This window comes from Sebastes fasciatus, chromosome 24, assembly GCF_043250625.1.
Source record: "Sebastes fasciatus isolate fSebFas1 chromosome 24, fSebFas1.pri, whole genome shotgun sequence".
NCBI classification, from domain to species: Eukaryota; Metazoa; Chordata; class Actinopteri; order Perciformes; family Sebastidae; genus Sebastes; species Sebastes fasciatus.
Genome location: NC_133818.1, coordinates 11800387 through 11815769, shown reverse-complemented (window position 1 = coordinate 11815769; position 15383 = coordinate 11800387). Strand labels below are relative to the sequence as shown.

The 15383-nt window shown below is 41.5% G+C and overlaps 3 protein-coding genes and 1 long non-coding RNA gene across 4 annotated transcripts; 3 read left to right on the top strand and 1 right to left on the bottom strand.

Annotated features, from left to right (window-relative positions):
- Nucleotides 1-1415: 1415 nt before the first annotated feature.
- Nucleotides 1416-4932, top strand: LOC141763128 (nucleoside hydrolase-like). Its single transcript, XM_074627480.1, has 8 exons — nucleotides 1416-1642; nucleotides 2438-2618; nucleotides 2721-2900; nucleotides 2995-3106; nucleotides 3190-3326; nucleotides 3420-3497; nucleotides 4525-4641; nucleotides 4729-4932. The coding sequence occupies exons 1-8, from the start codon at nucleotides 1623-1625 to the stop codon at nucleotides 4879-4881; spliced, it is 978 nt and encodes a 325-aa protein (XP_074483581.1). The 5' UTR covers nucleotides 1416-1622; the 3' UTR covers nucleotides 4882-4932.
- Nucleotides 2014-7338, bottom strand: LOC141763131 (uncharacterized). Its single transcript, XR_012593027.1, has 3 exons — nucleotides 7198-7338; nucleotides 4700-4888; nucleotides 2014-2840 (listed from the first exon to the last, which is right to left on the bottom strand). It is a non-coding gene; the product is annotated as an uncharacterized LOC141763131 (long non-coding RNA).
- LOC141763129 (inosine-uridine preferring nucleoside hydrolase-like) lies at nucleotides 7204-8772 on the top strand. The gene is made up of 7 exons (XM_074627481.1): nucleotides 7204-7386; nucleotides 7489-7668; nucleotides 7766-7877; nucleotides 7965-8101; nucleotides 8181-8258; nucleotides 8361-8477; nucleotides 8556-8772. The coding sequence occupies exons 1-7, from the start codon at nucleotides 7204-7206 to the stop codon at nucleotides 8706-8708; spliced, it is 960 nt and encodes a 319-aa protein (XP_074483582.1). The 3' UTR covers nucleotides 8709-8772.
- A 549-nt stretch (nucleotides 8773-9321) lies between these two features.
- On the top strand, nucleotides 9322-15271 carry LOC141763127 (inosine-uridine preferring nucleoside hydrolase-like). The gene is made up of 8 exons (XM_074627479.1): nucleotides 9322-9479; nucleotides 11513-11700; nucleotides 11783-11962; nucleotides 13344-13455; nucleotides 13545-13681; nucleotides 13771-13848; nucleotides 13933-14049; nucleotides 14146-15271. The coding sequence occupies exons 1-8, from the start codon at nucleotides 9380-9382 to the stop codon at nucleotides 14296-14298; spliced, it is 1065 nt and encodes a 354-aa protein (XP_074483580.1). The 5' UTR covers nucleotides 9322-9379; the 3' UTR covers nucleotides 14299-15271.
- Nucleotides 15272-15383: the final 112 nt, after the last annotated feature.

The window sequence follows — 15383 nt, the reverse complement described above, 5'->3', positions numbered from 1 at the left end:
ATACAGAGTAACAATATGACTTTCAGTAATATAAACTCAATATAGACTGTATTTGTTTGTGCAAAATATTATATAATATAGTAAATAATATAATATAGAAAAATATTGATCCAGATGTGACATAAGGTCATATTTGGATCACATGCATGACAAAAAACAGATGTATCTGACGTCCTCACGATGTATGTAGAGTCCAGATTTGACCAGATATGCCGCAAAACTCAGAATATGCATCAGAACTAGTCTGTATCCTCCAGAGAATCTATATATTATCATTAATATATATATATATATATGACCCTTTTCACAGGAAAGGAAGAAAAATACTGAATTACAATATCTTGTCAAAAGGTACGACTGTATGCGGAGTCTAAATCTGGTGTCCTGTCTGAGCAGATGCCGAGCACACATGGAGCGATATTATTTACAGTAGGACACTCTGTTCTGCATTTTGTGTCAGTCATCCTTGAAAATCCAAGGTCACGCACAGCACGTTTGATTTCTGTTCTGGCACCTGCAACGACAAGCTTGGACATAAGAAGAACTGGAAGGATGCGCCAGCGGGGGAGTTGGCAACAACAACTACATCTATATAATGTCTATAGGCTAACATCTGAGCCGAGCTGTGTTGATATCAGGGTGAATCTGTTTACCAGAAAACAGCCTGAGGATATAAGAACAGATGGATAAATGGGTTTTACACCCACATTCTTTCCCATAAGGCCTGCAGGGTGTACAGCCTCATATAGGGTGAGTGTCACTCAGATGTTTGGAGCCATGAAAGTGGATGTTCGAGTTCTCTCATGCCTCTGGTGATAGCATATCACCAACTTTAAATCACGGTCTATAACTATCCATACCGCTCTGACAGGTTTGAACAGGGTCTGTGAGGCAGCAAACTAGACTCCACTGCAGAAGTCACTGAACAAAATTGTGTCTGTTGTTGCCAAATAATCTGTCACGTGACATTATCTTTGCATCAGTAGTCCCAAAATACACACAATTAAAGACCTAAAACGTTATTGTGTTGCATTAAAAACTTTAGATTCAACCTGGGAAGCTAATTAGAGAGACAAGTCCTTGGGTATAGGCAAAGTAAATTACAATTTAAAAAGCTTTACATGTCTTTAATCCATGTCTCTGGTCTGTTTAGCTTCTTCCACATATACCCATTCAGCTTTATCATGGGAGTTACACATTCGTTTAACACCTCGGACACCAGTAAATCATCTGCATATGGCCAAACCAGTGCAGGTTTACAGATCTTCCCTCAATCTGAATGCAGATTCCTCTGTGATTGTCGCCACAATGAAATCCTTTGTTTTTAACTCTTTCCTATTCCAGTTGAGTCTCGACGCAGCATTTTGTAATTAGAAAACACTTCTTTTACTATTAATATGTCCAAAAATATGGAAAATCTATGTAAAGTGACTTAATCTGTGCTCTTTGAAAGGGAGCAAAAGTAAGAAAGGAAAATGAGACCACTTTTGGGTGTCTATCTACAGGTGTAGAAACACGCCTCAAGCGAAGGGAACCGCCCCATGGTTTGTCTTTAGTCTTTAAAAGAAGGCTCTTCAGGTTAGTAAGCCACTCCACTCTCAACACAGACGCCAGCATCCGTCATGCAACAGCCACTCGCCAGGTAAGGATTTCACATTTTACTGTCATTTCGGACCATTTTCGAAGCGTTTAAAGGTGCAGTGTGTTAGCATGAGGCAAGCACTGTGAGTGTTACCTTAAAAATGTAACAGTAATCACTGGCTATATCTATCAAGCACAAGCATGTTGTTTTAAATGGTTAATTGCAGGTTTTTAAACTTGCTTAAAAGGGGTTTGAACGACATCTTTTGTGCATGTTTCTTAAAACTCCTCAACCACGCCACACCCAATGACACGCTGCTCATATGACACGTTGCACAGACGAATATTCTTCAAACCCAAATTTACATTCTGCGCTTGAGATGCCAAACTTTTTAAAGGTATACCATTCATGTCTTGCTGACCGAGGGAATATTTGTATCAAATGACGCACGACACATATCCGAACTTTTCCATCTCATGTAATGTTGCAGGCATAAAAAAAAGGCCTCTGGGGAATACTTTACTTCCTGGAAGGATCGTATCGCAAGCAGACAGAGCTTCTGTGTGTACGTGCACGACTCAAAACATTCTGTAATTCTCCCTGTAGAACCTGCACCTATAACAAGTTGTATTATCTTGTTAAAAATCCTAATGATAAATGAATAAAATCAAATTCATAATGATGCACAACTCGTCTGAATCTGTCTATTTGCGTGTTTTCTTGAACGGGAGTTCTCTCCGCCATCCTAATTTAGCCAATAAGAACAACTTTTGGGTTGCCAGGTTGTGAAAAATCCCTTTTGGCTGTTGTTTATCTTTCAGCATGACACTTTTCTTGTTGTTGAATGTACTGTAGTATGGAGAAGAAGCTTTGGCTTGACGTGGACATAGGGGTGGATGATGCCCAGGCCCTCATGTTGGCCCTCGCCGACCCCAACGTGGAGGTTTTGGGGATCACCTGCTGCCACGGCAACACACCCCTGGATAACGTGCTCAAGAACACACTGCGGGTCCTGAAAGTCTGCGACCGGATGGATGTAAGTCTGTTGTGATGCTTGATAGTGACTCACTGGTTGGATTTAGGGGGGTTCGTATGGGTAACACACCCTTACACAAGCCCAATCTATCCTACTCCACAGATCCCGGTGTACCGTGGCTGTAAAGATCCCCTGATGGCCCGTAAGCGCCACGCTGGAGATTACCACGGGAAGGACGGGCTGGGCGACGTCCCAGATCCAGACGCTCCAGGCCTGGAGCTGCTGCAGAAGAAAAAAGGAGTGACGGCAATGATCAAGACTGTCAACCAAAACAAGGGCGAGGTGAGGCAAACACAAGGACTTTCATTTATGTTATAATGGAGTTGGATTCTTAAAAGAAATATATATCTTTTTGGTTCCTTTGCTCTGTGTTCAGGTGATTCTGGTTGCCGTCGCGCCCCTCACTAACCTGGCCGTCGCAGTCCAACTGGACCCTAACTTCCCCAAGAAGCTGAAGGCGCTCTACATCATGGGAGGAAACACCGAATGTACGTTCATTTCACACACCCACATGTGTCTCTGTGGTTTCCACCTCTTGTGATTTAAAGCATCATGACTGTTGTGTGTGCAGCCAGGGGTAACACCACGGTGTGTGGAGAGTTCAACTTTGTGGCTGACCCGGAGGCCGCCTACATCGTGTTGGACCGCTACACCTGTCCCACCTACATCGCCACCTGGGAGTTCAGCTGCAGGAACAGCCTGCCGTGGGTAAAGGCTTCCTCACTTTACAAGTTAACACAACAACATTTATGTTTATAGTAACGTGTGAAAAGAGATGTAATAATGTTTTTCCTCCCTCAGTCTTTCTGTGAGGAGTGGCTGTCCCAAGACACTGAGAAGGCTCGCTTCATGAAAAAGATTGCGTGCCTTTCGATGGAGGTAGGAGTGTGTGTTAAAGAGGACCTATTATGCTTTTCTCACTTTCCTTTAGTGCGTTAAATCATTTTTTGTACATGTAAAAGGTCTGGAAAGTTACAAAGCCCAAAGTCCACGCCAAAGGGAGAAACACTGCTCCTGAATTACCTGAAACGCCTCGCTTTAAGTCCCGGCTTTTCTTCTGTAACGTGGTGATGTCACCAAGTAACACATTTGTATATAGTCTGCTAGTAGCTAGTTTGGCACGCCCTGAAACAAAGCTAGTTAGAGTGGAGCTGGAGTAGAGTCTGAAGAGTTTGGTTCGGTTGACCAACCACAACAGAGTGGACCAGCTGACCAATCAGAGCAGACTGGGCGTGGCAGGAGCTCAAACAGAGCGTTTCAGAAAGACGGTGAAAAGAGATGTCGCAGCACAGCCGGAACACATTTTTTAACATTAAAGCATGTAAAAATAATACGAGTATGAACCCTGAAAATAAGCATAATAGGTCCTCTTTAATAGCAGGTGAAAATAGCAATAAGCGTCAGAAAAATTATGCTTTTAACATCATGTTTAACTGTAAGGTTGAGTACAGGAAACATGCAGCACAGAGCATGTTTGCACAAGTCGAGCAATGTTCTTAGAACATAGGTTATTATGCACCACACCTCACAGCACCTCTTCAACTTATAAGCCAAATGATCTGCACTAATTCAATTATATTGTTCATATTTCAAATATGTTCACAGAATGCCGCCTCCAAACCTCACCGCAAAATGTAATCTATTACAACAAAAATCACCCAAATGTCAAAAAGTGAGATATTTGACATTGTGCCCATGAAATTTCCCAAGATTTTTTATAGCATCCACAGATCTTGTTGTTTTTATCCCGATATGACTGACATAATGGAGTTGTATGTATAGCGTGTATCTTTAAATGCTTAATAATGACAATAAATCAACACCCATAGATGTTGTTTGAGTGCCATCTAGAGGCACCTGCTCTGTCACAACATGTCTACATGTGGCATTCTCAATGTCTCTGCAGAAAGCTCAGTCAGCAGATTACCAAAAGGAGATCACAACAGGAAAAGGGTTCAACTCATGCGACTCCTACGCCATGGCCGCCGCCATCGACGACTCATTCATAACAGAGAAGGACGAGGTGAGCATGATCCGCTGCTCTTTTAAACTACAAAACATGTCAGCTCAAATCAGCCTACCCAACAACGTCTCCTGTTTCCTCCTCCAGGTTGCAGTGACGGTGGAGCTGGAGGGGACCAACACCCGAGGCATGATGGTGCTGGACTACATGGAGCTGCTGAAGAAGAAGCACAAGGCCTTCATCATGAAGAAAGTCGACTTGGAGAAGTTCAAGCAGATGTTCATGGATTCACTGAAGTAGAATGATGCTGCAACAAGATGAAAGTCGGTTCAAAATAAAAGATAAAAACAGCACTTTGGACTTTTCATATTTTCATTAGGGCATTTTTGTGGTCTTATGATGATAAATGGCTGCAATCTGGCTCACACATGTCCTCTTATACACCTTCTGTTGGTGCTAGATCATCTTTTACATCTGTAGTCCCACACATACTCAAGCAGCCTGACAATACGCTATAAATACAAGCAATTACAGGCTACTACGCCCGCAATTATTATTCCTGTTTGGTCCCAATAAAAGCATCCGCGGTAATGATTTTTCTTTGGTAAAGCTGGATTGCAAAATCAAGCTTGCACATACCAAGAGAAACACACCCATGCGGCTATTTCAAGAGATAGGCTTCAGATTTTATTGATGCATTCAAAAACCAAAAATCTGCAGATGGTTTACAGATGTTTTTGTCATACTCGCTGTTCCCTTTGGCTGAGCACTGATAAGCACAAGTTGTGCAGACTTTTACTCGTCTACTAGACGGCTAGAAAATTGCTTGTTTTTGTCATCTGCAGAATTTTGTAATTACTTGTTTGTGTTGCTGAAAATGCTGGACTTTATGCAGCACTATTAAAAAGATAGTCTGTGTTCTGCGGGAGATTCCTATCTACCACATGATGCTTCCAAGACCTAACAACAAACCTCCCTTCTGTTTGGTTGTAATTCCTCTAAAGCAGTAAACAATCATCAAAACTTAAGTTCAAACTACCACTGATCCATGTTCTTTGGAAGTCAAAAAGCACTGCTACAACCAGCACCAATTTAAAAAAGATTACATTTTTAAAACTTTCCTGCAGGCACATATCCAGGGGTGTGTGTTGCCTCTTGCCTTTCGCATAAGCAGCTCCGTGAGTCTTTTAAAAGGCTGGTCTTCAGTTAAGAGCGGTCAGCAGCTCCCTGTGCAGACAGCAGTAAACATCAGTCAAGCTCCGACCACCAGGTGAGGATCTTAATGTTATTTTCACTGCTCTAAACTGAGTTTTTTATCCATAATTAAATGTTTTTTTTACTTTTAAACTGCTGAGAATAACTTTTAATTTCCTTAATAAGTTCTATTATCACAGGCTCATGTTGCGTAGACAGGGCAAAGGGGAGCTTATTTGTATTGCACCTTTCAACAACGAGTTAATTCAAAGTGTTTTACATGAAAATGCATTTGCAGGATATGAAATAAACACGTAGATACAAAAATACACATAAAAAAAGAGTATAAAAGTGGAATAAAATGGAGTAAACAGATGAATAGAAATATCAGTTGAGTGCAAGATATAAATGAATAGTCCCAAATTAATAAAAGGCGGTGGCACACTATTTAAAGCTGTTGTTGGAGCAGACCTCAAGGCATCTTGGAGTGCGTCCCAGATATGCGCTGCACTCAGACTGAGCGCTGCTTCCTAACGTGTAGTTTAAACTATGAGAACAGTTAGAAAAGCTGGTCTGGATGGTTCATAACATACAGCAGCACCAGTCAGTGATTTATATTCCAGGTAGTATTTTAAAAATCAATTCTTCGACTCCGAGGGAGCCCGTACAAAGTGTTCCACTTTCCTGGTCTTAGTGGGGACTTGAGCAGCCGCAGTCTAAATCGGTTGCAGCTGTCGTTAAAGAGGACCTGTTATGCTTTCGTGCTTCTTCCCTTTGCTTTAGTGTGTTATATAGTTTTTTTGTGTATGTAAAAGGTCTGCAAAGTTACAAAGCCCAAAGTCTACGCCAAAGGGAGAAACTCTGCTCCTGAACTGCCTGAAATGCTTTGATTGAAGTCCCGCCTTTTCATCTGTAACGTGGTGATGTCACCAAGTAACACATTTGCATAATACCGGCAAACGCCCTCAAACAAAGCTAGTAGCAGAGTCCAAAGGGTTTGGTTCGGCTGACCAATCACAACAGAGTGGGCCAGCTGACCAATCAGAGCAGACTGGGCCGCTTCAAGCGACAGGCACTAAAACAGAGCATTTCAGACAGAGGGTGGAAAGAGGTGCTGCAGCACAGCCTATATGAGAAAAATACAGTGTTTTTTTAGCATTAAAGCATGTAAACATGTTCTAGTAGAAACCCAAAATACAAGTTTGCACCTGAAAAAAAGCATACTAGGTCCTCTTTAAGGCATCATTACAGTTGTCGGGTCTTAAGTTAAAACCATGTTCAGGTCTTCTGACACATACGTCCTTTAAATCTTCCTATATTTTTATGCTGATAGCACCAAAAATTTGAAAAGTTGTGGACCGTAAAACCAAAACAATAAGCTGAAAGACGCTATATCACATGTACGAATGTTGTTGAACGTACTGTAGGATGATGAAGAAGAAGATAATCTTTGACGCAGACATAGGGGTGGATGATGCCCAGGCCCTCATGGTGGCCCTCGCAGCCCCCAATGTGGAGATCTTGGGGATCACCTGCTGCTTTGGCAACACACCCCTGGATAACGTGCTCAGGAACACACTGCGGGTCCTGAAAGCCTGCAACCGTCTGGATGTAAGTCTGTGATGATGCTTGATATTGACTCAGTGGTTGGATTTAGGGGGGTTCGTATGGGCAACACACCCTTACACAAGCCCAATCTATTCCAATCCACAGATCCCGGTGTACCGTGGCTGTAAAGAGCCCCTGATGGCCCGTAAGCGCCACGCTGGAGATTACCACGGGAAGGACGGACTGGGCGACGTCCCAGATCCAGATGCTCCAGGCCTGGAGCTGCTGCAGAAGAAAAGAGGAGTGCAGGCCATGATCAAGCTTGTCAACCAAAACCCCGGAGAGGTTGTAATCATTCATGCGATGATTTATTGCATTAACGAGCTCAATATTGGATTCTATATATATATATATCTTTTTGGTTCCTTTGCTCTGTGTGCAGGTGAGTCTGGTTTCCGTCGCGCCCCTCACTAACCTGGCCGTCGCAGTCCAACTGGACCCTAACTTCCCCAAGAAGCTGAAGGCGCTCTACATCATGGGAGGAAACACCGAATGTACGTTCATTTCACACACCCACATGTGTCTCTGTGGTTTCCACCTCTTGTGATTTAAAGCATCATGACTGCTGTGTGTGTGTGCAGCCAGGGGTAACACCACGGTGTGTGGAGAGTTCAACTTTGTGGCTGACCCGGAGGCTGCCTACATCGTGTTGGACCGCTACACCTGTCCCACCTACATCGCCACCTGGGAGTTCAGCTGCAGGAACAGCCTGCCGTGGGTGGGTGAGGCTTTCATGCATGCAAAAGACATCAAACTTGATTTCACCCTTTTCTGATTTGTGTTTTTTCCTCCCTCAGTCTTTCTGCGACCGCTGGCTGGGCCAAAACACTGAGAAGGCTGCCTTTATGAAGAAGATTACAGCCCTCTCCATGAAGGTAGGAGTGTGTAGATTGTGGAGGGGGGAAAAGAACATGCCTTGGGCCTGCTTGTGTGTGCCAAATGATCTTCAGACACAACACATTTAAATGTCTCTACAGAAAGCTCAGTCAGCAGATTACCAAAAGGAGGTCACAGAAGGAAAAGGGTTCAACTCCAGCGACACCTACGCCATGGCCGCCGCCATCGACGACACATTCATCACAGAGAGCGAAGAGGTGAGCATCCGACGCTCTTTTAAACTACAAAACACGTCAGTTCACATACCCAACAACGTCTCATGTTTCCTCCTCCAGGTTGCAGTGACGGTGGAGGTGGAGGGGACGTTCACCCGAGGCATGATGGTGCTGGACTACATGGAGCTGCTGAAGAAGAAGCACAAGGCCTTCATCATGAAGAAAGTCGACTTGGAGAAGTTCAAGCAGATGTTCATGGATTCGCTTAAGTAGAATGACGCCGTAACAAGATGAAGGATTTGGTTCGCCGATAATAAATAAAGCACATTTGAACAAAGCGTGTCATTATGTGCTGGCTTTTCTTCAGCTTTTTGGATTCACCATAGAGACACACACAGTTCCTGTCTGGTCTCAATAAAATTGCCATCACATGCAAAACATTAAAAATAGGAAATGGTCTCACAGTCTCCTTATAAGGGTGTTATTTTCAGAGAAGTGATAAAAAGGAAAACAACCTCCAAGGCATATCAGTCATCTGATAGTTTGCATAATTGTGAGGCTTCCAAGGATAATAAAAGATAAAAACTTTGCACATTAAAAACATGAGAAACTCAAGTAGAAAGAGGAATTGATCCATGCCAAAGATGCCCAATAACCTAATTAATGCATTAATAGTTGTCTGCACATAACACAAGAATGGAACCAACATGAATATTCATATATCTTAAAGTGTTAAAGAGAGATACTTATCGTAGGAGGAGGAGGAGGAGGAGGAGACTAAACGCTGGTATGCAACTCCTCCAGATCCTGTTACAACCTTTTGTTTCCTAAATGGTTGCTTGCCTTGAGCTAAACAGCAGCCAATCCAGCTGTCATTGGGTCAGGCCATAAGCATGTCATGTGGTGTCCTTTTGTGAGTTACGTAACCTCCCCTCTTTTCTTTCATGCTGTATATAAAGCAGAGAGCAGCAGAGAGAAGTTGCACAACACAGTTGCACTTTGGAAAAGGATCAAAGTTCTTGCTGAAACTTTTTTTTTGGACCGGTAAGTTAGTCTCTCTGCTCTCTACCGCTACACTGAATGGTTTCTTACCCAGTTTATCAATGAATTAATGAGGAATTGATTCTACCACCGTCACTCCAAGGTAGCTTGGAATTTGTATCATAGCTGGAGCAGGATGGTTGTGAATAGGGAGAGAGAATAGGATGATGACTGAATTGTACACTGATTTTTAATTGATTATATATATATACATATATATTTGTATGTGTATATACTGTATATGCGTATATGTATATAAACTGGAAAAACAAAGTTCGGAAACTTGTGTTTGGTGGATTATTTCTCTGTTGTTACAATGCTAATGGTCATTGTATTTTACATGGTTGGAAAGCCTGTTTATTTACCTTCGCAATGATGTCCAACTTGTAAGGATCATGCATTTGTGGGATGAGCAGCACAGCTGATTATGTGGGTAGCGCCCAAGAAAAATTTGCCAAAATGCTCTGCCAATGGTAAACAGTGTATTCTCCTGTTGGTATTGACTCTTGTTTTGAGTTGTTTGGTGGGTTGGATGATTGAACTCTCTATCAGTAACAAGGAACAAACAAGACATATTGGCAATTTTACACTTTATTCATTTAATACAATATGTCAGTAGCTGGTGGAAGATCCATATGCAGCCACAACAGCCTGGCACTTCCTCCTCATGCTGGTCACCAACATGGTCACACGTTGCTGTGGGATGGCGTTCCATTCCTCAACCAGGATTGGTTGCAGGTCAGCCAGCATGGTTGTGTTCTAACACGTACAGCCCGCCCAAGCTGATCCCACAAGTGTTGAATTGGGTTGAGGTCTGGACTCTTGGCAGGCCGTTCCATTCTCTCTACTCCCACATTGTGGAGGTAGTCTGTGATAACCCTGGCTCTGTGGGGGCGAGTGTTGTCATCTTGGAGGTTGAAGTTAGGTCCCAGATTGTGGAGATATGGGATCGCCACTGGCTGCAGAATCTCATCCCGATATCTCACTGCATTGAGATGGCCTTCAATGATGACAAGCCTTGTTTTGCCAGTGAGGGAGATGCCGCCCCCCCCCACACCATGACACTGTCCCCACCAAAAGCTGTTACTCCATCGGTGCTACAATCAGCATAGCGTTCACCACGTTGTCTCCATACTTTGACCCTGCCATCCAACTTTCACAGACAGAACCTAGACTCATCACTGAACATGACATTCCCCCACATGTTCAGGTTCCATTGTCTGTGTTGTCGACACCAGCGCAAACGGGCCTGAAGGTGAAGGGCAGTCATTGCAGGCTTCCTGGTAGCCTTATGAGAATACACTGTTCACCATCGGCAGAGCATTTTGGCAAATTTTTCTTGGGCTCTACCCACATAATCAGCTGTGCTGCTCATCCCACAAATGCATGATCCTTACAAGTTGGACATCATTGCGAAGGTAAATAAACAGGCTTTCCAACGATGTAAAATACAATGCCAATTAGCATTGTAACAACAGAGAAATAATCCACCAAACACAAGTTTCCGAACTTTGTTTTTCCAGTATATATATATATATTATTATATATATATTATTTTATTCTATTCTTTTTAAACTTTTTTTTTTTTTTTACTTGTGTATATTCTTTTTCTTTATTTCTTTATTTCTTTTTTGTATATGTATGTTTTTCCTGTATCTATAATGGCTTATTTTATATTAATATAATGTTTGTTAAGTTTCTTTGTACCGAGAATGTTGTTATTGGGGACGTTTGTGAATGTTTGCTCTGTTGTTTCAAAATGAACAAAAAGAAATAATACATATAAACTGTAGTATTGTTAAAAAAAAAAAAATTATATTAACCAACAATGTGCAAAGCTTACATCTATATGTGGGTGTTGTCAGCAGCTGAACTCATACTAATAAATGACTTGAAATGACAAGTATTTGCTCACACAGTAGACTAAGTGTGGCACAAAGTTCACTCCAAAACAATGGCTGATAGTGAGCTCAAGGGTCGGATTCATGGAGGAAACATCTTCTGAAAACAAACCCTCCTCCTCCTCCTCCTTCCAGATAAGATGATGAAGAAGAAGCTGTGGATGGATGTGGACACAGGTGTGGATGATGCTCAGGCCATCATGATAGCCATCGCCGCCCCAAATGTGGAGATCCTGGGGATCTCCTGCAGCCATGGCAACACACCCCTGGAGAACTCCTGCAAGAACACACTGCGTGTCCTGAAAGCCTGCAACAGGCTGGATGTAAGTCTTTGTCACGTCAAAGCTTGTGTATGATGTAATGATGGCTTCTTGTGTGTCATGTTTAACCTGTTATGCTCCACAGATCCCGGTGTACAGAGGATGTTCAGGGCCACTGCTGAACCGTACACGCCACGCTGGAGACTTCCACGGGAAGGACGGGCTGGGTGACGCCCCGGATCCAGACGCTCCAGGCCTGGAGCTGCTGCAGAAGAAAAGAGCAGCGCAGGCCATCATTAAGATAGTCAACCAACACCCTGGAGAGGTGGGTCGATGTAGGGGAGACCGGGGGCAATGGGAACCATTTTTGGTTTTGATATCATTACTCAGAAACCTCTTGAACTATTTGGATATTTTTTTTATGAAGGTAACTTGTATCTGTGTTCCACTTGTTAACAGTCATCAAATGTTTTTACAAGCAACGTTATTTGTTTTTTTTATACTTTATTGCAGGAGTTAACATAAATTTACATTTGCTTACATATGATGTTGTTTGTACTTAAATCATTCCTACAATGTTTACATATTTTATGGTGAAAAAGTCAAATTGATTTTAAATTAGAAAAAAATAAAGAAAGTAATAAAAGAAGGAAAAATTAAAGGATGAAAAAAATAAAATAATTAAAACAAAAATCAAAACAAATAAAATCCCAAAACAGAAAAAAGCAAAACAGGAAATTAAATTAAATTAAATTAAATTAAATTAAATTAAAAAATATAAGATATTAAATCTGCCCCCACATGCAGGGCGATTGTAACAACAATGTAATACCTTCATATAAATAACCACAATAAACTACCAAGAATATAGAATAGCTAAAACAACGTAATATCCATTGAACAATTAATTACTTTCATACCTCAAAAAAAAAGTCTTGGAAGAAAAACTTTGACGAGTATGAGACATTAGTTTCATTTCTGATTGGGGCAATTTGAGATACAATTTTCCCCGGTCTCCCCTATCAATCCAGCACATAACACATTGTGGTGAAACGGTTTATCATGTTTTCCCTAATAATAGCAATGTGTAAATTAAGCTACTGTATTATTTATGCACTAACCCTAATTTGATGCTTTATACTTAATTACAGATATTGTATTTGCATCTTTATTAAAGACAGGGACACTGTCTTTTAGGAGAATATTAAATCAAAATATGTGTTTTTGTTAATTTAACAACACAAGCGTGGATTGTTTGTCTTTTGTTGAAATTGATACGATTTTCAATTTTACTTATATTTATTGACTCAGTTAAACCATGTTAACATAAACATAAATCCAAAAGCAATACTTTTATGTGAGGGGAAAGAAAAAAAAGAATAAATAAATAAATAAAAGCAAGAAGAAACAGATAAACAGACAAAATAATATAATAATAATAATAATAATAATAATGATAATAATAATTGCGAGACAGTAATAGAAGGAGGGGCTATAGAGTATGTCATCATAATAGTTCCCCTTATTCCGCTTAATAATAATAAAATACTTCCCCACAGGCCAAAAAAGCTTTTGTTGTAAATGCTAATATAAAATGTTCTCATTTGTATAATGGGATCCATTAATTATATACCACCTACTACAGCAGGTGGCACGTGATCAATAAGTTGTGCTTATTGTTTTCGTCTCACTTGCTCTGTGTGCAGGTGAGTCTGGTTGCCACGGCGCCCCTCACTAACCTGGCCGTCGCGGTCCAACTGAGCCCGTCCTTCCCCAAGAAGCTGAAGGCGCTCTACATCATGGGAGGAAACATGGAATGTAAGTTAACATCGACTGTACGTGTTGAACTCAATGATTTATATTGTGGAAACGGAGGGAAAATGTATCTGATGTGTGTGTGTGTGCAGCCAGGGGTAACACCACGGTGTGTGGAGAGTTCAACTTTGTGGCTGACCCCGAGGCTGCCTACATGGTGTTGGACCGCTACACCTGTCCCACCTACATCGCCACCTGGGAGTTCAGCTGCAGGAATAGCCTGCCGTGGGTCTGTATTCAACACGTAATTGACTTAAATCAGTGTTGTGGAAGTAAAAAAGACTACAGATTGACTTACTTCCTGTCTCCCTCTCCAAGTCTTTCTGCGACACTTGGTTGGCCCAAAAAACAGACAAGGCTCGCTTCATGGAGAAGATTTACAGCCACACCAGGAAGGTACGACGAGTTCCAACTCACTGAAGAAAGAATTCAGAATAAGCTGTCACTTGTGTGTCTCTTATTCACTTGTCATCACCGCAGATGGTCCAGACTGATCGGTATCAAAAGGAGCTAGTGTCAGGATCCGGGTTTAACACCTGTGACACCTACGCTTTGGCTGCAGCCATCGAGGACACCCTGGTGACGGAGAGTGAAGAGGTTCAAATATAGAACACCTATACACGTTCTGTTAGTTTCAGCAACAAGACGTTTCAGTATTAGACGCAACTTCCTGTCTTCTTCCTCCTCCTCCAGGTTGCAGTGACGGTGGAGTTGGAGGGGGCTCACGCCCGAGGCATGATGGTGCTGGACTACATGGACCTGCTGAAGAAGGAACACAAGGTCACCATCATGAAGAAAATTGACGAGAATAAGTTCAAACAACTGTTGATGAACGCACTGAAATGACAATCTTTGCAAAGTGCAGCCAAACCGGTTACAATGCGGTTCATCCCACTCTTTATTATTACTCCTAACACTTTCTGCATTCCATTTTGCTGCACTAAATATGGTGGTGTCAGGTAACGCACCCGAAAAGAAACCTGTTTTCTGGAGCCGTTTCGTGAGAAATATCTTGGTATTTTATTCCCCACAACACAATATGTAAACCAGCAGCAGACTTAAGAGAAATCAATTACTTGTTCTAACATTAAAGGGATAGTTCAGGTGTTTTGAAGTGGGGTTGTATGAGGCACTTATCCATAGTCAGTGTATTACTCAGAGTTAATGACGGTCGACACGCCCCCAGTTTGGAGAAACCGCACAGAAGCAAAATTACAGGAGGTAAAATTACAGTTTTTTTCAATGGAGTCTGGTTTCTTTGGCGAGAGCATAGATGAGGCTTCAGTTCCCTCTCTGAAACAGACTGTATAGCGGTCTCACAGCAAGATGTACCGGCGAAAGTTACCGTGCTGGTACTCCTGTCTGCTTCTCCAAACTGGGGGCGTGCCGACCGTCATCTACTGTAGGTAATATACTGACTATGGATAAATACCTCATACAACCCCATGTCAAAACACCCAAACTATTCCTTTAAGGTGAACAAATAACATGTGCCTGATATTTCCTTAAAAGTTCTCATTGAAAGTGGATTGCCTGTTTACTTTTTACTCATTATATTGTTTTTGTATATGTCTTCATTCATAGACGTTTCAAATATTGAATCTTCTGTATGTATATTTGTTTTTCTTTCTTTCTTTCAGTATTTTCTATTTCTGGGTTTCTATTTTATTACATGGTCCTTGAGATACATATTGTCTCTTTTCAGGGATGTTTTTTCCTGTAGTATAAAGAAAGATAATGATGAGTCATATTGTGAGATACTGTTTGTGATTCTTTCTTAAAAACTAAAATAAATGAGTTGATACATACTGTCTCATAATATTGTCTCTATTTCCCTATAATTACAAGCCAAAAAATGAATGATTATTGGTGCCTTTTATACTGTAAATAGGAAATATAAAGACAAAGAATCTCACCGTAAATCAAATAAG